This window comes from Mustela nivalis (assembly GCF_964662115.1).
Source record: "Mustela nivalis genome assembly, chromosome: 7".
Classification (NCBI taxonomy): domain Eukaryota; kingdom Metazoa; phylum Chordata; class Mammalia; order Carnivora; family Mustelidae; genus Mustela; species Mustela nivalis.
Genome location: NC_139026.1, coordinates 49,279,480 through 49,304,468, shown reverse-complemented (window position 1 = coordinate 49,304,468; position 24,989 = coordinate 49,279,480). Strand labels below are relative to the sequence as shown.

Sequence of the window (24,989 nt, the reverse complement as noted above, 5' to 3'; positions counted from 1 at the left end):
GTTTTTGTATTTTTCCTATAATTGGATATCTTTATAATATATACTATTGTTTTGTGTGCCTTAAAAATTCACATAAAATCATGCTGCATTTTTTTTGCAATCTTTTTATTTCTTTTTTCCTCACTATTATGCTTTGAATATGTGTTAACGTTGATACAAGTAGACCTAGCTTACTGATACATCATATTTGAAGGAAATTAGATACACTGAAGGTCAGATGGGAGATTAGAGCTGTAGGTGCTGATTTGAAGCCTATAAATATACAGAGAATAATTGAAATGTGAGTGCAGCCTTGTTTTCCATGCGAGGATGAAGCATCCTCTAGACTCTGAGTTCTTGGAATGCAATGACCCTGCATTACTCATCTTTGAAAGCCCCACAGACCCAGTCATGATGTGAGATTCCATGAAAGTCTGCAAAATGAAGGAATGGACAAATAAACAGCGTCCTCCCTCCCCTGCTCTTCTTTTGCTATAAAATATACATTGCACAGTTTGGAAACTGGCAACCAGAGGCAAATTTGAACTATAAGTAAACTTTATTAGCCAACACAGTATTATTTTTTCAATAGAATCAACATTTTAAAACTGTGAGATTTCCCGATAAAAAACCCAGACACCTGGCTTTTATTTCAAAATCTAAATATCTGATAATGACTGGCTTGTACTTCTGCCTGGCACGAATCGAGGTGAGTAGCTGCAGCCACCTTTAAACAGGCCATATGTTTCCAGCATGACACCACCCCTTCCCATGGTGGCTCTGACACCAAGGCCAATTGTCAGTTACAATGGATTATTGCTGGCCCTGTTGTTCTCCTGATGGTGGGAGATATTTCATTGTATCCTAGCCTCTGAAAAGGAGGGGATAAATAGAGATGGACTGATAGGGCCCAGTGCTTCACACCAAATTGGAGAGAACACGGTTCTTTGCAAAAGTGAAGACTATGTCCTTAGATGTTTAACGTACAATGGTACACCCTGACAGAGTGTCTAGGTCGGACAGTCTAGGTCGTGGGGAATGGTATTTATTTATTAAATAAATATTAAAAATTTGGATTCTGTTGGCATTTCAGTAAGCAATCCAGCCCTCTCTTCTTAAATACTTTTAGAATACAATACCTTTACATGAGCTATAAAGAAAGAAATTTTCTCTTTAGTGTTTTAGTATTTATTTTTGCACAGTTTTCATCCCAATAAAAAATCCTCCCTAATAAGTGGGAAGCCTTCCTAATCTCTGTTTTCTCTTTTAGATTGCCCCAGATGGGAGCAGTCATAACTCTGGTAGAGCTTTTTATCAGCACATATAATAATTCTAAAAATTGAAATGTGTATGGTTTTGATTTAAATAAGAAAATACAGGAGTGGTTCTTTTAACTCTAGCTCTAGCAGATCTGCCTCATCAAATCGCCATCTTTAAACAATGTGAGACAACTCTGGATAACAACTTTTCAGTCCAGGATGCACCACCAGGAAGGCTCCTGGAGGGAGAAAGATGACAAGCTGTCGGTATACAGTTGATCCCCAAGAAAAGTTACTCTTTGACTATAGGAGGACCCTCAGTGAGGCAGAACACTTCTGTCCTTGGGAGTCACTCTGGGGGCCCAATTCTTACAGCTGGACAGAGTACAGCATCAGAAAAGGTGGGGGACAAGGAGGCTCAAGGTTCTAAGTGGGGTGTCCTTATGGCTGAAAATGATACTTTGTTTGAGCTTTATTCTGATCTTCTGCTGGAATGAGTTAAGTCTTTCAGGTGGTCCTATACCTCAATAGAAGGCTATTTTTATTGAGGAAGAAATGGTGTTTGATTAAAGTAATTTTCCCCAAGCTTAGGAGTGGAGGAAAAGCAGTTCTAAAAGCTGTACCGCCCCTTATCCCATGTTTATATGGGTTTAAGTGGGTTTATTTCTAGCTACAACAGTTTCTTTTCACTGCATTTTAAGGATTTCCCCCCTACATTTAGCGTGTATCAAGCTGCCCTGAGAATTAATAAAATCTTTATTATTGGTTAAGAGAAAGACAATACACAAAGCATGACAGCCATAATGCCTTTGAGACAACAGGAGGCACTCTATTTTAGATGATTTTAAGGATTATTCTTAAATACTGTTTTTTTAAAAAGCATTTGTTTTGAAGATCCAACTTAAATTTTGGTTCTTACAGAACCAAAAGATATTTTAAATTTTATAAGTAAATATTTTACCATCCTCTCTCACCTTAATAAGGTGATTCCTTCCTGGGATGGCAAATTCTCAATTTTAAAATGCACTTATTATTGAAATAAGTGGTACATAATTATTTGAATAGTAAATAAACAATATTACAATGAATAGTTTTTATTTGACTGGTATGTTGATGCAGAAAAAAACCCCAGAGAGACAAAAGAAATCAATAACAATGGAAACAATGCACATCATTATTGCTACTATCAATTAGTAAATTACTTGAGAACTTAATGCAGCTGATGCTAACTGTAGATCTGAATGAAGCGTCTCTGAAGCTAGAAATGGTCCTTGTAATATGAAGAAATGCCCAGTAAGTATGGTACTAAATAAACTTGTCGTCTTATATTATTGTAATCCATACTTCCATGGAGCATTTTGGAGGTGTAACTACATTTGGATATGATAAGCAATTAACTTAAAAATCCCTCATTTATAAAGCAACTCCTGGGGCACCTGGGAAGCTCAGTTAAGTGTCTGACTCTTGTTCTCAATTCTGGTCATGATCTCGGTTGTGGGATTGAGCCCTGTGTTGGGCTCCATGTTTAGCAAGGAGTCTGCTTGAGATTCTGCCCCTCTCCCTCTGCCCCGCCCCCTCAAAAATAAATAAATAAATTAATATTTAAAAAAAAAAAAAAAGCTAGCTCCTGAACTCTTTGGTTTTCTTACTGAGCTCTAGCAATATTGTCCCCTTGATGAGACATATAAACCAAGTTCATTGTAGCCCCAGGGCCTTTGCATTTGCTATTCCCTCTATGTAGAACACTTTTCCCTTAGATATCCACATGGCTTTCAGGTCTCAGCTTTCAAAAGTCATCTCATCAGCGAGGCCATCCCTGACTATCCTACCACAAATAGTGCCCTTCCCTCACACCCCCCTTTAACTCCCTACACAACAGTATGAGCACACATTTATTTGCATATTTATTGTCTGACTCCACCATTAGAAGTTAAGCTCCATAAATGTAGGAACAACCCTTGTTTGTTCACTGCTGCGTAAACCCCCATCACCCAGAGCTTCATCATTTAGTAGGCGCTCAGTTAATAATTGTAAATGAAGTTGTCATTGTACATTTCTTTTTAAAAACAACTTTGCTTTATATCCTTCAAAACAAAACATTTAAAAAGCTACACGTCCACACATATGTAATAACACAGTGTCACACAATCCTTGAGGATTTCCATTTCATTCATTCATTCATTTATTTATTTATTTGTTTATTTATTTTAAGAGACAGAAAGAGCATGTGATTAGGTAGGGAGTGGGAAAGGAAGAGAGAGAATCCCAAGCAGGCTCCACACTCAGCGCAGAGTACGACCCAGGGCCCAATCTCACGACCGATCACACCAGAGCCAAAAATCAAGTTGGACACTCAACTGACTGAGCCACCCGGGCTTCCTAATGTACTATTTCCATTTTATAGGCTACTAAAAAGGAATGCACGTACCAATATCTATATAGATTCTAATTTAACATAAACTGTATATACACACTGAATTCAATCTAAGAAAACAATTCTTTCTCCTTTCAAATGGTTGTTTCTCACGGTATATCTAGTCTGTGCTCTAAACTTGGATATTTAAAAGATATATTCCTTGAAGGACCCAGATTTGTACCTACCATATACTCACTAGAGGCTCAACTGTTAACTCTTGGTGAATTGTTGCTATACAATTTTCCTGTAAAATCTCTCTAGCAGAAAAGAAAATGAAGTTCTATCTTGCTTTTAGATCAGAAAAATGGTCTTATATAGCATAAGCTCCCCAAATATCTCTCAGGTTAACACAAAGGTCCTACATATAAAATAAACAAAGGCTTGTCTTTCTATTAAAAAGAATCCAATTGCTGTATAAAGATAGCCATCAAAATAAATCAGTGTTCATGCTTCTCTAAAACTAAACTGTCCAGTCTTTTCTATGATTGTTGTGCAGGTGCCTAACCTGCAGATGATTCAACAGCTTCAGCCCAACTCTTCTCCAGTGAACTGTTGGCCATTTGTGAGGCAAAGCTCTCTTTACTGTGACCTCATTAGAATCATCCTCATCTATCTTCAAACCTTAATTCTATTACTAAAATGTGCTCAAGCATCCATACACTAAAATAAGATCAATATCATAACACACCATACTACCTATTTTTTTTTAGATTTTATTTATTTATTTTGAAAGAGAGAGACACAAAGGGCAAGCATGGGTGGGGGAGAGGGGCAGAGGGACAAGGAGGCTCCCTGCTGGGCATGAGGCCAGACAGGAAGCTTGGGCCCAGGACCCTGAGATCATGACCTGAGCCAAAATCAGACACTTAACCCACTGAGCCACCCAGGTGCCCCTACCACACCACCTGTTATAATGATGTGCTTATCTAGTCAAATGAGTGGCAATATTCTAGTATTAGAATATTTATCAAATTGTTCCTATGTCACAGATAAACATTTAATGGTGTTTGAGGCGAGGAAGAAAAATAATAAAATTTATGAATTATCCTCATTGATATTTTAAACAAGAACTTATTCCTCAGCTAACAGCTTATTAATGAAAACTGTTTATTATTAATCCAGGTTCTACTACTAAAAATATGTTTATATTATACAACTATAATACTTAAAATCTTTTTATTTCATAGGAACATAACACTATACAATACTTATGTAAAATTTTACAAAGCACTCTCACATATATTTCCCATAAGCCATTTTTAGTTCAGTATTTCATACAATTTCACATTCTAACACACTTCTATTTTCTGCAGAGATGTGTGAATAGAGGCTAAGTTATTAATTATAAATTCAATTTTATGTATTTATATATTTATATTTACTGATTGCCTGATATCTTCCAGGCATTTTGCTAGGTGCTAGAGATACTGAGAGGAGTAAGATATGGGCCATGACCTTTATAGTAGTGGTTGTTTAGACATGGAGAAAGTAAATGTATTTTTGCAGGGCATCCAATAAATTTGCATGTACATGTTTGTATGTACATATATATGTGTGTGTGTATTCACAAATATACATAAATCACATACATATATATTATGTATATACATATATAATTATCATATGTATATCATCTGATCTCCCCACATAAGTCAATAGTTATTTATACTCTGAACACAGATAAATATTGAAGTTGGAGTAAATGTTATAATTTTTAGGAAAATCAAAGCTTAATATGCAGATATATGGCGACTTTCCTAGAAACAGAAATATGCTCAAGGTTCCAGCTGTGATGAAAGATTCATGGCCTTATAGAAACTGAGTAATATTTTGGGGGGAAAAATGGCTCCTTCACAGTAATCTGAAAGCAGTTGCCCTTCAGAGTCAGAAGCAACCTATGTAGCTGATTTGAACTTCCTGGGCTGAGTAACCGCTGGGCAGAGAGGTTAAAGATCTGTCTCTGGAGATTTTGGATCTTGAGGAGGTTTTACTCATCTGGAATTCCCAATGAAAAAGGTCAAGTGCTGAAGCAGTGAAACAACCAAAGTCCCTAGGAGTTGATTTCTCAAAGTAGAGATGACTTCTCTCACAAACCACCACCACCACAAGAAAAGCCCCACTAGCTCTGAGGGCCAGGTCCTGTGGAAGTGAAACCCTAGTTAGCCTCTGGAAAAAACAGGAGAGGTGGGAAAGAGACCAGTGCAAACTGTTTTCAGTTTAACTTCAGGACTGTCTAGAATAAATTCATCATCATCTTGATCAGAATCCCAGACAATCTTTATTTCAGTATCACATGCTACATAACATATTCTACACTCAGTTTTGCCTAAAATTTCACTGAAGTGATAGAAAAGATGAGATCACATTTTCCCCCAAAACTAATGTTTTTCTGAGTTCTCACTGAGTTTTACCTTAAGCATTAGCCAAGGACCAACCCAAGCCTTTACAATGGCCAGTGCCCTATTTATATAACTACCAACCTATGTTTCTTTCCATCTCTGCCTTTAAGAAAATTTAAATAAAATTTATCCTAAATTTAATCTTCAGCACTCAATATAATTATTCTAAGATTTCACCATATGTATCAGTTGAACAGTGAAATTTCGGGCAGGTAGGATTTAGATAAAGCAATGATCTCTTCCTTCCCATAAATCACACTGCATCTTTCTTACTCTAGATTCAGAGGAAGATTTAAGACCTAATATTCTAAGACAGTCGTACTCCTGTGCATGTAGGGTGACATTAATTGTGTATCATCCTTGGAAGATTTAAGAAAACAAACACTCCAAACATGTTCACTGTCCTGTGTTTCAAATGAGGAACCACCAGGCAGAGAAAGCAAAATGTCCTTCTAAAGAGGTTTTCCTTTTAACTATGAGTAACTAATATCTACTAATCTTGATGGACTGTTCTTTTCCATTTCACTGTCTGCTGGAGCCAGGAGGCCTGCTTCCTCCCCTCCCCCCCTCCAGGTTCCTTCCCCATTTCCCCATCTACTCTCCCACTGTACAAGTTCAACAAGTATGAAGGAAATCATGCGTAATCCCTTTAACTTCCCATCTTTGCAGAGTAACATATTCCTTTGGAGCCGGGGAAGGGTTCTAATAAATTGCTGCTAACAACTTTTGGCTCACAAGAGGTTCTTGTGCACTGTAATCCGAGTGATGAGGTCTCCAGGAGGGAGAGCAGATGCACACCTTTCTTTAGGTGACTGGGTGATTACTTCGTGATGCTTTTCCCACATTTTATGGCTTACAGGTCTGCCTTTTCCTAGGATTTGATGAAAACAAAACTAAAACAAACCAAAAAACCACAAACTCTTTAAAAAATTTCTATCACTTACCAAAATGTTGAAAAAGATCTCAGGAAAACACCCCTTCCTCCAAGAATTGCTAAATTTCTGTCCCAGGAGGCTGTGACTTTTGTGTCAGACCACTTACTGTAATGACTTTCTTTGGCATAAATCCTTTGTGGTGGGCTGTCCTTTCAAAGTGGGAAACCACCTTACCTTTCATTTAAAGTGCAAATCGACGACTCATTTTCTTCATTAAAAAGAAAAAGAAAAGGGAAGTCTGGGTCCCTCAATCTATTGTCCTACATTAAGGAGCCAGTTTTCCACTGTTAATTACTGCTCTACCCTTGTTTTATCACACTAAGACGAGGTAAGACTTTTTGTCATGTTCATTGATCTTTTTTGCCTTTGATTCTATAAACAGGAACTATCTGTAAGTCAAGCTGTACACTCTTGGATTAAAGCCCAGGCTATTAACACTTTTTCAAAGGGTATGCCATAATACTACAGTGAGAATCATTGTGGATAAGAATGCTTGTTTGACAGATCAAGTTCTAATTCTAAATGGAGCAGCATACCCTTTCTTGTTAACCTTCATCAAGATAACTTGATAACGTTTTGTGCTCAACTGGAATTCTGCCCATAGGTTCTAACAAATTGAAAGATGACAGTATGCCATTATTTTATTACCAGGATATATCAATTAATTATTGCTATAAAGAATTTAGCATAATATATACTTAGAATAAAGTACTTATATTTGGCAGACATTCTCTTATATACAAATGAAAAACGAAACCTCTCCCCCCCTAAATTTACTTATTCAGCTCTCTAGGATGAGGGGAGCTTACTTTGTAGAGAACATAAGTTGCCAGACTCCTCCTCAGGAAGTAGTTATATTGGAAACGAGACAGTATAGAGGGGTCTGCTTCTTTCCTTGTCTGGGTTGGCCAGTTTGTAAGCGTTGCCTTTTAAATGTTATGGATTCAAATCACCTTTTTTGTGCTTCACGGCACAGAACTTAGATGTTTCATGGAATTGACTTGAAATGATTTGACAGGTTCAAAATGCAGAAACTCTGCACTGTGGAGGTGTCAGGGGTAGGGGAGGGAATTTAATCTAGAAGCAGACATCCCTGTAGTTATTTTTGTGTGAAAGTGGGAGGCTTGCGTCTAGGATAGAATATGTCAGACTCCCAAGTTTCTGTAATAGGACATAAACTATGCTTTCTGCACTTCTAAACTCTAAATCACATGACTCTAATTTTATAAACAATACCAGAGAATACTGGCACTTGAAGCAATTCTTAGAAAATTCACCTTACATATTTGCCTAGACTATGTTTGAAACAACTAGTTTTGAAAGCTACTATCTAAGGCTTTGCTGACGACTAGGGCTTCTATGTTGGCTATGTTCCAGTCTGTATTGAGGTAAACTAATGTGTCCCCAAATCTGGTTTCTGCAGTTGAGTATTTAATTCAAAAAAGGTCCCATCATCAAATAAATTGGGAAAATACTGGATTAAGCAAAATTAATTAGCTTTATTTCTTACTGGATTTCTAAGAATCTTTAGTAGGCTAATATAGTTCTACAAAAAGGAGATCAGAGTTTGTTGCATTTTTCCATTTCTTGAACCCATTTTTGATGGAGTGACTATTAACATCTAGCATAATTAGTTTTCCAAAGAACAAGGGTTGGGAAATGCTCCAGAAATCATTATGTCCAGATTCTACTACAAGCATTTTCTGAGAAATCACTTCTCTGCATTATGATATCATACCATGACTTTGGGTTTTACAGTGAGTCAGTAAAGGAAAGAAGGTTTTTACTTTTTTTTGTTGTTGTTGTTTTGTTTTTCTTTCTTTATTTGAGAGTGAGAGAGCATGAGTGTGAGCGTAAGAGCAAGCGGGGGAAGAGGCAGAGGGAGAGAATATCCAAGCAGACAACCACTGAGATTGGAGCCTGATGTGGGGCTTGATCTCATGTCAGTAGGATTAGTCTTGCAATGATTGTTCTTGTGCAAATTTTTGAGTCATATATTATTCATTTTTGCATTCTCTTTCCTAGATTATAGGAAATATACATATATGTATATATAATATATATTAATTAATAAATATTAATATTATGTTATATTATATTATATATTATGTTATGTTAATTAATATATATAACATACATATATATATGTAGTTTTTTCTTTTTTTAAAGATTTTATTTATTTATTTGATAGAAAGCGAGATCACAAGTAGGCAGAGAGGCAGGCAGAGAGAAAGCGGGAAGCAGGCTCCCTGCTGAGCAGAAAGCTCAATGCGGGGCTCCATCCCAGGACCCTGAGATCATGACCTGAGCCGAAGGTAGAAGCTTAACCTGCTGAGCCGCCCAGGCGTCCCTGAGGTAGTTTTTTCTAAAAGTGCATGTTGGATATAAATTGTCTAAATCATTGCATGTCTAAAGATGTCTTTATTTTACGCTCACCTTTGATTAATAGCTCAAGGTTTAAAAGCATACCTTTTCAGAACTTTCAAAGTGCCCAAAATCTTTTTCTAGGATCTAGTGTTACAAAAAGTCTGATACCAAGTGCATTCCCATTCTTTCATAGGAAACTTATTTTTATTTCTCTTGATAAGCTCTTAGGAGCTTCTATATTTTTTTCATAATGTCCTAGGATTTTAAGAGAATTTGTCTAAATCTTTTTATAGTCATCTTGTTTAGGGCTCAATGGGCCCTTTCAATCTGAAAATATTCTTTAATTTCAGTAATTTACATCAATCATTTCATTATAATTCCTCTTTTTTTCTTCTGCTCATGTCTTTTTAGGTTGCTGCTGTGTCTTTCTCATTGATCTTCTTCCTATGTATTTACTTTCTTCAAATATGTACCTTTATTTTGTCAACTTTTTCTTTTAATGAATATTTATTTCAGGAGTCCTATTTTTATATTTTAAGAATTCCATGTATTTCCCTTTTGTCCCCTTATCATTATAGCTGAGCTTGTGTCGTGTCTTCCTAAATGTTTCTGAGGCTGGTAATCAGAATTTTTAAAAATGTATCTTTATACCCAAATTGCCTCCTCTTTCTTCCTGACATTTGCTAGCCCTCAAACATCAGCAGTTATCAATTTACATTTATTAATGAAGAACTAGGTTGCTTAATACAAGTAGCTAGTGTGAGTTAAATAGGTATGTTTTCAGAACCAAATTTACCTCAGAATGACAGAGCATGGTAACTGGAAGGATTTACGTGAAGGACTGGAATTGAGATCAGACAGCAAAGCAAAACAGCATGTTATAGCTGCCTATTCCTCACTAACTCCTTCTGAAAATGGGGAGGGCTTTCCTCTGAGGGTCATCATTGCAGAGTCATAAATTCCTTAAAAGACTGGTTTTCTAGTTTTAGATGAGGAATAATACTATAATGGAAGGTGGGTGAAGGGGAGGGGACTGACTTTCTCAGCTGCTCCATCCTTCAAAAATATCACCTTATTTTCTAAATCCCTTCTTCTTCCTCACGTCCCAAACCAAGAAAGTTTGGGGCCTGTTTGTGCCCCATTGCCAGGAAGCATGTGTTCCTCCTCTATTGTTCTTATATTTGCTCTGGACTGTAATGTCTGCTTTGGTTTATCTATTTCCATCTTTCAGAAATTTCTGAAAAATCTCTGGTCTCTTGATACCATTCCTCCCATTTTTAGAACTGTCCTATTTATTTTCATGCTGACATTTGGGATGTAGCTGAGGGAAAAGTTTTTGGCCAGTGTGCCTTGAGCCCCTAATTCTTACACAAAACTTAACACTTGGGAGGCGTACATTTAAAACAAATATCATCTACATAAGAATATCATTAGGAATTAATATTCTTGGAAATTGTCTTGATTCTGAGGCTTTATAACTAACTTTTCACAGTTTATGAACCAAATTTACTAAGAAATCATTTAGAAAACAAAGGCAATAAATGAAATTCATTTTTGATCTGTATGAGGTGACCTAGCTTTAGAGAACGGGAGAGACTCAATTCAATCAGAAACTCTGTGGGGTCCTAGATAGACCCCAGATTGAATCAATTGGGAATTTTGTCATGCAGAATTTAACAACAGTTTGTCCTTCAGCCTCCAGCTCCCTGGTGCTATTCCTGGATGCCTGCCAGTATCTTCCCCTAGTCTGTCCTTCCCCGAGACTGCAGGCTTCAGGCGGAGGAGGGAGAGGAGGTGGGCATGGAACACCCCTCTTGTTAAAAGAGAAATTGGGAAATTAACAGGTGTGAGAGAATGCTGAACCTCCTTGGAATGGTCCTGGGGCTTACTTCCTGATGTAATATTAAAATGTGAAAAAAATATTTTAAAAAATCAAGAGCTCTGGTGAAAGGAAAGGGGTTATCTGAAACATTTCAGGTCCAAAGTAAACATGCAAGATTGATTAATCCAGATCATTAGAAACTAACATTATCCATTGTGGGGCGCCTGGGTAGCTCAGTCAGTTAAGAGTCTGGTTTTGGCCCAGGTCATGATCTCAGGATCCTGGAATAGAGTCCCGCTTCGGGCTCCCCACACAGGGAGGAGCCTGCTGCTCCCCCACTTGTGCTCGATTTGTCAAACAAATAAATAAATCCTTAAAAAAAATAAAGAAATAAACAGCATCCATTCAATGTGGTATTTTCTTTGCACCAAATACTGTGTACTTGCGGTTGATAAAATGATCAGTAAAGCACTATATATTAACTGCAAAGAATTAATAGTCTGATGGTTGTATGCAGATTAACATATAATCACTATTCCATATAGAAAGCATAATGAAAGACATCCATATAGTTTTTATGAACACCAAGAGCAGAGGTATCTATCCAATGGCGTGCTGGTAAATGTTCAACAACCGGCTTTCTGGGGCATAGGCTTTGCCAATTTCTATGGCATAAATACTCATGACCAGTTTCAAGTTGATGTGCAGTAGCACACCTTCATATAGCGTTTCTGCCATACGGAAACACCAGACTTCAAGAGTACAATTTATAAAATGCAGTAAAATAATAACTAGCTAATAGTCAAAAGGTGATGAATTTAGAGTATTTATTACCTTTCTTTTTGATATAATTTATTTAATTGTAAGTTCATATAAAATCATGCTTAGCAACAAATGTGCTTCACAACCAGCTCACAAAACTCTTGAAAAACTAGCTATTGGTTTGTAAGCCAGTACAAGTGGGCTCCAGCAAACTGCTACCTACAACTAAGGGATGGGGAGGCAGACACCCTGCAGGATACACGTGAGGGTGCAACACTTTACCGTAAACAGGTTTATGTCCGTTAGGATTGGAAGAACAGTAGAAAAAGGGAAGAGGGAGTAGGAAGAAGAGCTGATGATGCCCAGAAGAACAGTGCACTTCATGTAGCCAAAGCAACACAACTTTATAACCCTGATTTTTAAAGTATGCTCTTGTTTTTTTTTGTTGTTGTTTTTTTTTTTTTTTTTTTTTTTTTTTAAGAGAGAGAGAGCATGAGAGGAGAGAGGTCAGTGGGAGAAGCAGACTCCATGGCGAGCAGGGAGCCCGATGTGGGACTTGATCCTATGACTCCAGGATCATGACCTGAGGCGAAGGCAGTCGCTTAACCAACTGAGCCACCCAGGTGCCCCTAAAGTATGCTCTTGTTAAACAATCACCTTCTGCTTAGCAGGGAGAGGATAGGAGGCGTCAGTTGGCCCTCAGTGCCTGGAATGGTAAGGATAGGAAAATAACATGGAAATGAAACATGCTTTCCATCCCTACTGGAACATTCCTTCTAGTTTATGATACGGTGTTCCATCATGGGGGCAGTGGCAGGGGTGGGGGATGTTTCAGGGAGGACTTACAATGGATCACTAAAAGGAAGACCCAGTGAAAAATCGTAAGTTAGCAGTGGTGCTCATTACTTAACACAGAGCAGGGCGGCAGGTGGGCGGGGGGGGGGGGGGTGCGGCGTGACAAGGTTTGCTGAGGCTCTGGTGGTGTTCTATGGAATATGAGTGATCCAGGAGTCCACAAGTGGTTGAGTCAACTGTCACTTTTAAGCTATATTTTAAAAACTCTTATCAAAATATATATACTCAAATATGTTATAACCCATATAGGGCGTTTTTTTTTGCAACTGACAGAAAACCTGTCTCTAGTTTAATTTAGATGTTGGGGAAAACTATCAGCTAATGTCACTAAAGAAGTCTAGGGGTAGAGCTCAAGTTCACTCAAGGTAATTTTGACCAGAGGCTCAAGTAATGGCACTGGGACCCACTGTCTTTTTCTCTTGGCTCCATTCCCATTCTCAGAAGGGCTCTGCCTATGGTCACAGGAAGGCTAGTCTATTCAATTTCTCCCTCCCAGCCTACTAAAATTTCTGGGCTTGTCTCTGGCCAAAACACCTCTGATTTCAAAGGACCAGTTTGGGGTCTCTATGAAGCTGCCTAAATGGTTAGGTCCCCAGCTCCCAAACTCAACTGCACAACACAATCACCCAGGGTATTTTTAAAAAATTCCTATGCACAACACTCACTCCCAGTCGATTAAATCACCGTCTCTGGGGTTGATGCAGGTGTCACCATTTTTTTAAGCTCTTCAGGTGATTCCAATGCAGAGACAAATTTAGAAACCACTGGATTAGGAACTCCTAAGAATATGAGTTTTTAGAATCTCCTTCTCATTCACTAAGAAAGTCGGTTAGGTTAATTTCCTTAATTCCTTCCTCAAAATCTTTCTTCCTATGCTTTCCCATCTCTGTGATAAAATGTTCCTCTGTTTGCCCAGCTTGGCATCCATCTGTATCCTCTATTTGCATTCTGTTCCCCTCCTCTCGCCCTGCCTTGCCTGACTCCAGGAATCATCCTTTGTCTGCTTTGTATCTTGAAGTTCATCTCTCTGCTGGCTTTTTCCTTGAGACCTTGAAAGACATGCTCCTATCTCTCTTATTCCATAATTCCCTATTCCCTGTGGCCTCACCCTCTACTCCTAGGGGCTACTGCCCAGCTGGCCTCCCCTCTACTGTCCACCTTACAAGAGTGGGCTGCACTCTCAGCCTTATCATCTGGCTGTGGACATCACTATTCTCCTGAAACTGTTCTCTCAGAGGTTAGCAATGACCCACTTACAAAAGTGAATGCCTGTTTCTTTTTCTCTCTTTCTCACTGAAGGCTGCTCTCTGTCCCCTTTTTGAAATACTGTCCTAGCTTTGCTTTTTTGGCCATTACAGCATCCAAATGTTCCTTCCCTCCTTGTTTTTCTTTCTGCCACCTTAGTTAGCTTAAGAAAGCCTTGGAGAAAATGGATATGTGTCCCAAACACATTTTTATAGGAAATATGTATCAGGAGACTTTAAAGCAACTAAGGCAACAATTTGGAACACAAAAGAAATTCTATAAAGATGCTCAACACCACCATTTATCAGAGTGAAAATCTGGAAACAAACTGGGGAGATATGCTAATTATTGTAATCCACACAATAGAATACTATCAATCTACTGTAAATTTTCCTACCACAACTGTGTGTGTTAACGTGCACAAATGGGTAAAATTTTAAGAAGAGAACAGAGGGGCAAAAGGATGTATTGCACACACAACAGAACTTCAAGTCTTATTAAAAACCATTCAGAATAAGTTGTAAATCAACTTGGTTGATTTCCCCAAGGTATCCATTGTAACACTGGCAGCATATCTTTAGTGACATTAGATTTCACCTTATTTTATTTTATTTTTTTAAAAGATTATTTATTTATTTATTTGATAGATCACAAGTAGGCAGAGAGGCAGGCAGAGAGAGGAAGGGAAGCAGGCTCCCCGCTGAACAGAGGGCCCGATGTGGGGCTCAATCCCAGGACCCTGAGATCATGACCTGGGCTGAAGGCAGAGGCTTTAACCCACTGAGCCACCCAGGTGCCCCGAGATGTCACCTTATTTTAAAAGGAATTCAGTTTTGTTTTGAAAATCGAACAGAAAGTTTCCTTGGCACAAATTTTAATTACTGTGCTTTTTAAACAACTGAGTCTGAATTATTTTAATAAGAAGTGTTTTCTCATTTTCTCATTGCTCAAAAGCTTGGTCTGAACTGAGGTGGTCACCACTGCCTAAGAAATATGAGACCATTTTGTTTTTATTGCTTTTATAATGGCAAGGTCAAGGTGTCTCTTTCCATTTGAAAGGTGAAGTAACATCCCTCAAGAAACTAAATGTGACAAACATTGGTTTCGTGACTTTTCCTTTGAATATATGTGGTATTGAAGCTGTAATAAAGTAATTACAAAAGAAATGGTGCGAAAATATCTTTTTCTGTAGATTCATAAGCATAGATTATTAAATTTTAGTTGAACATATCATTCTCATGTGTATGTGCAAAATAGTGCCAAGAGACTTCATAAAAGAGAGAAAGAGTGAAAGAAGGATCTAAACATTGACTGCTACCTTATATTCTGAGAAATTTTCAGAATACTATATTTTGTCTATTCTCCAATAGTAGGAGATAACTAGAAATATGTTTTCTGCCAGAACAAATGGAATTTACTAAGATAAAAAAATTTTGAGGGGCGCCTGGATGGCTCAGTGGGTTAAGCCGCTATCTTTGGCTCAGGTCGTGATCTCAGGGTCCTGGGATCGGGTCCCGCGTCGGGCTCTTTGCTCAGCGGGGAGCCTGCTTCCTTCTCTCTCTCTGCCTGCCTCTCTGCCTACTTGTGATCTCTCTCTGTCAAATAAATAAATGAAATATTTAAAAAATTTTTTTGAATAAATCAATTGCTGTAGTCAATTAAAATTAAATTATTTTGTTATGGCTAACATGAACATAAACCGTACAAAAGTCTTCACATAGGATTTTTAACGTGTAGATGGGGAAACCGACATTCAGTGAGGGCGTTCTCATTTCCGCCACACCAGTGAAAAAAGAAGAGCTGGGGCAGGATCATGTATTTTCTTTCTTCCATATCAATTCTATTTCCCCTATACCAAATGGAATGTCAAGGGATCAGAGATGCATTGCTTTAGTTGGTTCTCTCTCATGTCTAGATGGACACGTATATATGGTTCCCATCCACTCCTACTACTCTAGAAAAATCTGGTGGCAAAAATGAATCATTGAGTCTCATTTTCCCCAAATGTACAAGTTAACACATTAGCATGACTATCTGAAATCGGCCTTCCTTTTCCCAGCAACCAACCAGCTTTTTCTTCCTGATCAGCCACAATTACGTTAGAAGGGGATGGACTCCTTCTAGTTCATTGGAGGTTATGTGAGGGATAGCCAAATCGTCCCTCAGCAGGACAGGCGCCTCTCGCAAGGAGATAAAGCATTTCTAGTATGCAATGCCTGTGCAGAAGATGGGGAGTGGGGGTGGGAAATAAACCTGGAACTACGAGAAGTCTAGCCAGTTTACAAAAGAAAAGGCTGAGACGACTAGGAGTAATCTGGTACAAGCCACTGTTCAATGTAAATGCTCCAGAGCGCTGGGCCAGGAGGACAGGAAGAATTCCATCACACTCACCACCACTCGCAGCACCTGGGGGAGAAGGACACACCCCAGAGATCTGTTTCCAGAATTCACCCTTTCCGACTGTTTCTGTGTTTGTGAGAGAAAGTTGTCCGTGCTTTAGCAACACTTCAAACTCCAACAAAATAAGCAATTTTATTGTGTGAAACAACTTTTAAGTGCATGGGGTATTTTTAAAAATTTTATAGACTGGAATGATAAACTAGCTTTGATAGGGTGAAATGGAGTGGTAGAGGCAAAGGAGAAAGGATATGTTTTCAGGTGAGGTTTGAAAAGGGATGGAAAGTTAATGAGGTGAAGAGATACAGTCAAACTGTTCCAGATGGCAGGATCTGACAGAGGAGGCCAGCGAGGGTTAGCAAAAGAAATGAGGATGGGGAGATGGGAGACTGGGGTCCAGCAGAGAGAGGGCGTTCTCAACCTAGATGATAATCAATTCTGAATCACGTCACAGAGTGGATGAGGAGCCATTCGAGGAGAATGCTGGCGCAGCTGGGAGACCAGACACAGACAGATGGGCAAGTGCAGAGGGACCTAAACAGAAAATCTGAGCCTATCAGAAGATGAGCAATCATGTCCAGAACAATGACATGAGCCCGAGGAATTCCTTGGATTAAAAGAACGTAGCAGAAAGGGAAGGGATAAGAAGTCTTTTTCCTTTTCTGTCAAACAAAAAAATTAAATGCATTACTGCAGTTGATTGAGATTGCATATGGGAAATGAATTTCTGAATAGGAAAAAAATTCAACACTGGATGAGTGTCAAAGTATCTTGGAGTTTAGAGGGACTCAGAGGTCACTTGAATAATCCTTTGGAAGACTGTCAGACACGTTGTGAGATTGTTCTTGTTGGGGAGAATTAAGAATGAGATTGCTGGCTGTCTAAGATAGTTGAGTTTCAGTTCTCTCAGGAGACAAGTCCTAGATTAATGTCTGACCTTCCTTTTCAAGCACGATGAGTCTGTCATCGGGGGAAGAGTAAGGAGCAAAGACTGAAGGGAAGAGACTGCGGGTATGATTGGAACAAAGCCTTTTAGTCCTGCTCGGGGTCAGTGGCTAAAGTCATGCCCATGGATGCTCAGGCAGTGGATGAGAAGAAAGGATACTGAGGTTGGGAGGAGAAATAAGGAAGGAGAAAGAGGCAGAGAAAAAGAAAAGAGGCACAGCAGGGAACAGTTGGATGCCAGCCACAAATGTCTCACTCAGATACCCCACTGGGATGCAGGTCAACAGGGCTGCCTGTCTAGGAAGCTAATGGGACAGGCCAGAGACAGTTAATTCTAATTCCAGGCCACTTGTGTGTTTGGGAAGAGAGAGGAAGGGAAGGCAGGTAGGAAATAAAATGACCCTGAGGCCATCTATGATTTTGGAATTTGTAGTAAAATGAAAGCAGATAATTTTGGACATGAGGTTTGAGCCAGTAGAGAGAAGACGGGAAGACAAACTGAATGGTGACAAAACACAAAGGGTGAAGAGAGCCATGGTCCCCATGGAATGTCAGTTAACATTCATTGGCTGCTGTTGACTTTGGTAGACAGAGGGAAACTGGTGAAAGGAAAATGCCACTGGCAGCGGGACATGGAAGTTCAGGTTCCTGGGCCCCAAACAGCGGTCCCTGAGGAGGGAGTAGAGTCACACCCATTACCACCACAGAAAGTGATGCTGAGCACATGAGGCCAACCAGCCTCAAGGAAAAAGAAATGATGAAACCATGACAGGAGAGAGCGCACAAAGCCTGTCAAAGCTGTGAAAATATATTCTCTTCTCAGAGAACATATTCACTTCTCTCAAGGCCCGTAGCCCCCGGCGGAGAAAGCAGGACTCCCAGATGTAGCAGCTGTGAAGGTAGACGCCAAGAAGGCTTCCTTTACTCACTCAAGAAACTTCCTCTGTCAGATGTGGCTAGAAAGCTGAGAAAATGTTATTTTTTTTTTAAATATTTATTTATTTATTTATTTGGCAGAGAGAGATCACAAGTAGGCAGAGAGGCAGGCAGAGAGAGGAGGAAGCAGGCTCCCTGCTGAGCAGAGAGCCCAATGCGGGACTCGATCCCAGGACCCTGAGATCATGACCTGAGCTGAAGGCAGCGGCCTAACCCACTGAGCCACCCAGGCGCCCAAGAAAATGTTATTTTTGAATTTGGCTCCAAGGCCAGGTAATCAGCAGACAGTCTCATTCTGCAGGAGAGGACAGGCCTAGTGGCAGAAGACTCCACTAGGCCTGTCTCCAGATTTCAGTGCTAGGTGAAAAAGAATGCTTTTGACGAATATTTGGTCTATGGGGGGGGGGGGCTCAAAGTTCCTGTCCTAATGGTAGGGGCAGGCCTTTCAAGTTAAAGTTATTTTCTTCTGGTTCTACCTTTGTAGGGGACCAAGAAGGCAAACAAATTGGAAGTTGTTTGAAGGCTTCATAAGAAAAGAAGACTCGATGCCCAAATCTGAGAAGTGTTAAGTTTGCCTAAAACATACTCTGATATAATACTGTGGGCCATGCTTCTGTGTGGGATGATCCTTGAAAATTATTCTCAAATAAAGAACTACTCACTTATTGTTAAAAATATATTGATTAAAAAAATGCTTGATACAAACAACACCCAAAGAACAAATAATCCAATCAAGAAATGGGCAGAGGCCATGAACAAACATTTCTACAAAGAAGACATCCAGATGGCCAACAGACACATGAAAAAGTGTTCCACATCACTCAGCATCAGGAAAATAAAAATCAAAACAACAGTGAGATACCACCTCACACCAGTCAGAATGGCTAAAATTAACAAGTCAGGAAACGACAGATGCTGGCGAGGATGTGGAGAAAGGGGAACCCTCCTACACTGTTGGTGGGAATGCAAGCTGGTACAACCACTCTGGAAAACAGCATGGAGGATCCTCAAAAAGTTGAAAATAGAGCTACCTTATGACCCAGCAATTGCACTACTGGGTATTTACCCTAAAGATACAAACATAGTGATCCGAAGGGGCACGTGCACCCACATGTTTATAGCAGCAATGTCCACAATAGCCAAACTATAGAAGAAGCCTAGATGCCCATCAACAGATGAATGGATAAAGAAGACGAGGTATATAATGTCTACAATGGAATACTATGCAGCCATCAAAAAGAAATGAAACTTGCCATTTGCAATGACATGGATGGGACTAGAGGATATTATGCTTAGCGAAATAAGTCAATCAGAGAAAGACAACTAGCATATGATCTCCCTGATATGAGGAAGTAGAGATGCAATGTGAGGGGTTTGGGGGGGGTAGGAAAAGAATAAATGAAACAAGATGGGATCGGGAGGGAGAGAAACCATAAGAGACTCTTACTGTCACAAAACAAACTGAGGGTGACTGCGGGGAGGGGGGTTAGGGAGAGGGTGGTAGGGTTATGGACATTGGGGAGGGTATGTGATATGGTGAGTGCTGTGAAGCTGTGAAGTGTGTAAACCTGGAGATTCACAGACCTGTACCCCTGGGGCTAATAATACATTATATGTTTATAAAAAAATTAAAAATTTTTAAAAAATGCTTGATACACGTATAAAAATGCCCGCCTAGGATTCTAGCGCAAAAAAAAATCACAGTCCCTGGCACACACAGGCATCAGCTACATAGAGAGGTGAATGAAGAAGCTAAAAAACAAGTCAGCTACAAAGAATGTAGGTATATGTAGAAAACAGTTTTCCTTTTATTGCACCCTTTTCTCCTTAAGAGAATTAAAAAAGATAACTGCAATTGCCATTGCAATTGTGGGCTACATGAAGCAAGGTTGTTTTGGAAACATGAAGCTCATCTCCCCTCCCCCGCCCAAGATCTGGATAAGGTTCTAGCCACCAGGGGTCTACTAAAGAACTTGAAACATTTGCTAAACTTTCATGGATAATTCACAAGTCCCACCCATTTCAACTATGCAAATCCTATTCATTTTACCAAACATTACTCTGAGCCTACTACACTGTGCTAAGTATCTGGAGAAGGTGTATTAGTGGCAGTCCTCAGTGAGTATAAACAATATACAGGTTTTTGGGGTGGAGGTTGAGGGTGTGGGAATTGTGTGGCCAGCAAAGAAGGAAACTTCATCCCAGTGCAAATCCACAATCATATCTGCACCACCCCCACCCCCAAGAAAACCCGAAGGAGGACCATTAAGATGACAATTCCTTATATTTCTTGGTTTTATTAGAGCAGCCTAAGAAAAAGAGCACCACAGGTAGGGGTGGCGTTCAAAGAACTCAATGAACAACAGGTAGCTTTGGTGGGCCTTGAACCTGGTGTGACTGAACTGTGAGTGGATAGCAAGGAAAGGCACTGCCCCACTCAGGCATACCCCTGCCAATGCTCCAACATCCAGTCCGACATGCAGAGGAGTCAAATTATGGTAAATTGTTTCCATATACAGATTTTATTTTAGTCATCAATTGACAGTATTAAGCTACGTACTGAATAGAAAACAGCAGATACAAAGATTTTGGGGGGAAAAGAAATGGCAACTACAAAGAAGGCGTTAATACTTTCTTCATTTTTCCAGATTTTTAGCAACTACCTTAATAAACATTTAAATCCCCTTCCACTGCAGGCGACCAATGCTTCCAAAAGACTCAGAAAACTGGTAAAAGTTTAAAAAAATATTTGTAATAACATTGTTTGGGTCCACTCTCATTTTTAATATGTAGGACTTATGAAAGAATTTCTGATACACATGAGTAAAAATTATTGTTCCATGATTTTCGTGTAAGAAGAGCATCAACTTCTCAACATCAAGATAGGTAAATGCTAAAATCAGCTAAGAAAAGAACTTTTCAGAATAAGAGTCCTTTCTTTAAAAATCTTAGCCAAAACCAAAACATGAAGGATAGTCTTTTAATAGTGATTCATAAACAGAAATTATGCATTTATACCAATTGCCAAGGATACCACCAAAACAGAATTTACAACCCCATGCTAACAGCCTAATTTAAAATGGATAGTCTTTCCTATATTTTCCCCAAAGTACCTTTTAAAAGACTTGTTCTACTATCCAAACAACTTGCAAATGCATTGGGTAAGTTGGGCTATAGTATTTATTCTCTTTCCTGTTATTGACTCAAGATCTATTTCTCACTATTTGCTTTGTGCTTATTCTTCTGCCAAATAAAATATTAATTGCATTTTTAGCTGCACTGCTGGTGATCAAAGAACTCTGATATGTCAAGCTAAACTGATATAAATAGCATCCATTACCATATTTATAGGTTCAGAGCTCCTAGAGCATAATTACCCCCATTAATTACTTGACAGTACTCTATATTACAAGCTAAAAAAGAAAGACATTTGCAGGTACACCAATGAGTAAAGTTTTTTTTTTTTTTAAATAATAAATTCTAAGGAAGATCCTATCTAAAGAAAAGAAAGCAAGAGGGCTCTCATATCTATACGTAGCTAAGGGAGAATTTTTAAGCATTCACTAACTTTGGAACAGAAGGCACACAAAGTAAAATGAGATGACACAGATCGAGGGATTTCCAAGAAAAGCATAATTTAAATGTTTCAGAGAGATTTAATTAATATTTTAGAGTTCTAAGAGAGATAATCTCGAGCCAGCAATTCTTGATGATAAGCTACAGAGCAATGATTTTTACTTTCAAATAAACTTCTTCAAATATCACCTAGGACCAGAGCATTTCAAATTACCTACACTTCTGAACGTGCACTGCTAACACATAAAACCAAAATAAAGCTGTCCTCAGATAAAGCTCATGAGATGTTGGAAATTAATCAAATATACAATGATTCTGTAGATTCCCCAGCTGTGCGAGTCCTGAAGCTGCCAGCTGCGTTTAGCACATGTATGAGGCAAAGGACGGTAACACACACTTGACTTCTCTTGACCAGTTAATCAGTATGCAAAATGACGGTTTCTCATGATAACTTCAGCACCGGACCCCAACACGTTTTCTTTTCAGCAATGACTGAAGTCGTTAAGAAGAAGAAAAAAAAAGAAAGCAAGAAAGAAAGAAAAGAAAAGGAAAAGAAAAAAAAAAAACCCACACAAGCCAGGTTTCTTCCTAATCTCAGCATGAACACAACCAGGATGGAAGGACAAAAAGCAATGCCGACTCTACCTGTACGTCTATTTATGCATATTTCACGGAATTCTTTGTTGCCTGACAATAAATCGTAAAGGCAGTCATATCTGAAAGTAAAAACCGTTAAACTGTGTTTCTAGGCGACTGCAACAGACGCGAAGAGTGAATAACAAGGAAATCACGGTACCTTTAGTAAGTCGTCTCAGAATTTGGCAACGGCATTTAAAAGAGACAGCTATCATTCTTGCTCACTGCTTTCTGTGGCAAAGTGTACTCAGGGCTCTGCTCTGGTGGCCGCAGAGGCAGCAGCATATGAATTCCTTGCGCACATACCAGGAGAAAGGTAGTCCCAGTGGGGAGTGACAAAGCTTAATTCCTCTTGGCTGATGCAGAGGTCCGCTACATGTCATCTGGCAAAGCTGTGTCATTCACAACTACTACCACCCCTGCCCGCCACAGCCTCCTCCCCCTGCACAATCACAATGGCTTAGAAAGTGAGGCTGTTTCGATAGCAACAAAGCACCAAATTGTGGAAAACAGGGACAACGCTGGGAGAGGAGCCGTTCCATAAATCTAATACTAAGCGCCGAGCAATGCATTCAGTTTGAGGCAAAGGGCTATGTATTCCAGCCGTTTCACCGACCCCTGCTCCCTCTCAGCTCAGCACCAAGTCAGCGTGCTTTATGTGTCTCATTTAACTGGAAATGGTAGTGAAATGCTTGCACCCACACTTCACAAAGAAACGCATATATCATCTACTATTTTTTCGCAACAAGAATGGAAGGCACAAGGGAGGGAGGCAATTTATCTCTGGGATTCAGAACAAAATAGAAGGGAAACAGCCCTATCACAGAGTCAGAAAGACCTATTTGGCACTTTGCAAATCTGTGAGGGGCCCAGGCAGTCTAGGTTTGGAGACGAAATGCAAGAAGGGGTAACGGAAAGGGCTCAGGCAAGGGGACCATCAGGCAGAGGGAGACCCGGTCCCCTTAACTACTCTTTCAAAAAAAAAAAAAAAAAATTGGCTGGAAAGCAACACAGTCAAGACTGTTCCTAAAGATACCAGGAATAAATATAAACAAGGCCAAGTACTTCTATTTTTAATGTACTTTATTTAACAGCCCTCCCCCAAACCATTCTTCTCATTATGCAAATAAAACAGTCTTGCGACATTGCAGATATCTGTCAGTATCTCTGCTTCAGTGGAGTGAAGAGGAAATTAACAAACCCTTCACAATCCATTCACAAAATGACAAGAAGGCGGAGCACATTTCTCCATCTGCTTACACCAGCCTACTCACCAGTCAATACAAACTAACATTTGGTATGGAATTTTCATAAAAATCCAAGAAGCTCCTGCAGGAGTTAATACAAACATTCAGAACCCCTCCAGAAAAATCACAGTTGGCCAGGAACTTTAAAAACAACAACAACAACAATTAGTCAAAATAAAAAGATATACCACTGTCCAAACTATTTAACTAATATTTCTAGGACTAAATGAATTATTCATACAGTGTTATTTTCTACCCCCAAGGCTGGGAAAAAAAAAAAAAAACAAAAAAAAAACCAAACCCTATCAAACTGGTTTCTAAAATAACTTCCAATAACCCAAAGTTAGTCATAGAGCTTTCTCCTCTTCATTCATAAATTCCATATTAAGTCAAACAATTTCAACTTACTGATATTGAAATGAATATGCTTTCTATTTGGGGTCTAATAGGAAAATAATTTGTGTAAAAAGTAGCTGAATATCATAAGCATTTACTTTAAAGGTTTTGAAAAGAACACAATTCCCTGACCAAAGACAGCCTCGCTAAAGCAGTCAGCTGCCACTAATCAATAGGAAAGTACATTAAATAGATTGTATTACAGAATCGAATTTTTATAACTGCTCCAATTAGCATAAATCTGTTTTTGCATTTCAACCCATCTCATTTTCATCTTTATTAGGTCATCCCTAGTAATCTTCTAGCTTCCTTGATTTTTTTTTTTTTTTTTTGCTGTAATAGAAATGTACCTTAGTGCTAGAGAATTGGGTTATTAACCAAAGTGAGATAAATATTTATAGTTAGCTCTTTAAAAGATCCTCTCCTAATTTCACATCTTTCTTTAAATCAGTACTCAGAATATGCCGTCGTCAAATAGCATTAGTAAAATCTTGCCTGTGGACTAGCACCACTCCAGCCCATTTTATTAATGTCTATTCAAATAAAACTCAGAATCATACAGGAATCTCTTGCCCCCTGCTGTTATGCTTACTCAGATCTAATTTGCTTCTTCCTTAAGGCTAAAGTGATCAAATATTTCCTCTTTTACTAGAATGCTCATTCTTTTTTCAATGCTCTGTCTTCTGGTCCTAAGAAAGATCCTCAGAACTGCTAAAATACCCTACTTTCCTGGCAGTAGAAAAAACCCTACCCTGGAGCCGCTTGAAAGGTTCCTGGAGGCTCAAATTAGGGGATTTTTTTTTTTTTTCTCTTTGGA

General features: G+C 39.0%; 1 protein-coding gene across 16 annotated transcripts in view; it reads right to left on the bottom strand.

Moving 5' to 3' along the window:
- GRIP1 (glutamate receptor interacting protein 1) overlaps positions 1-24,989 on the bottom strand; it is a 674,728-nt gene that overhangs the window by 246,293 nt on the left and 403,446 nt on the right. For 2 of the 16 annotated variants that reach the window (XM_082740984.1, XM_082740972.1), the window contains exon 1: positions 22,690-22,893. The exons of 12 other annotated variants lie outside the window; for them this stretch is intronic. In XM_082740984.1, the coding sequence (XP_082597110.1) occupies positions 22,690-22,744 (55 nt within the window). In that variant the 5' untranslated portion in view covers positions 22,745-22,893. Of the gene's footprint in view, positions 1-22,689; positions 22,895-24,989 lie in introns of those variants that run through there. 2 more of the 16 variants (XM_082740982.1, XM_082740974.1) reach the window with 2 other exon arrangements.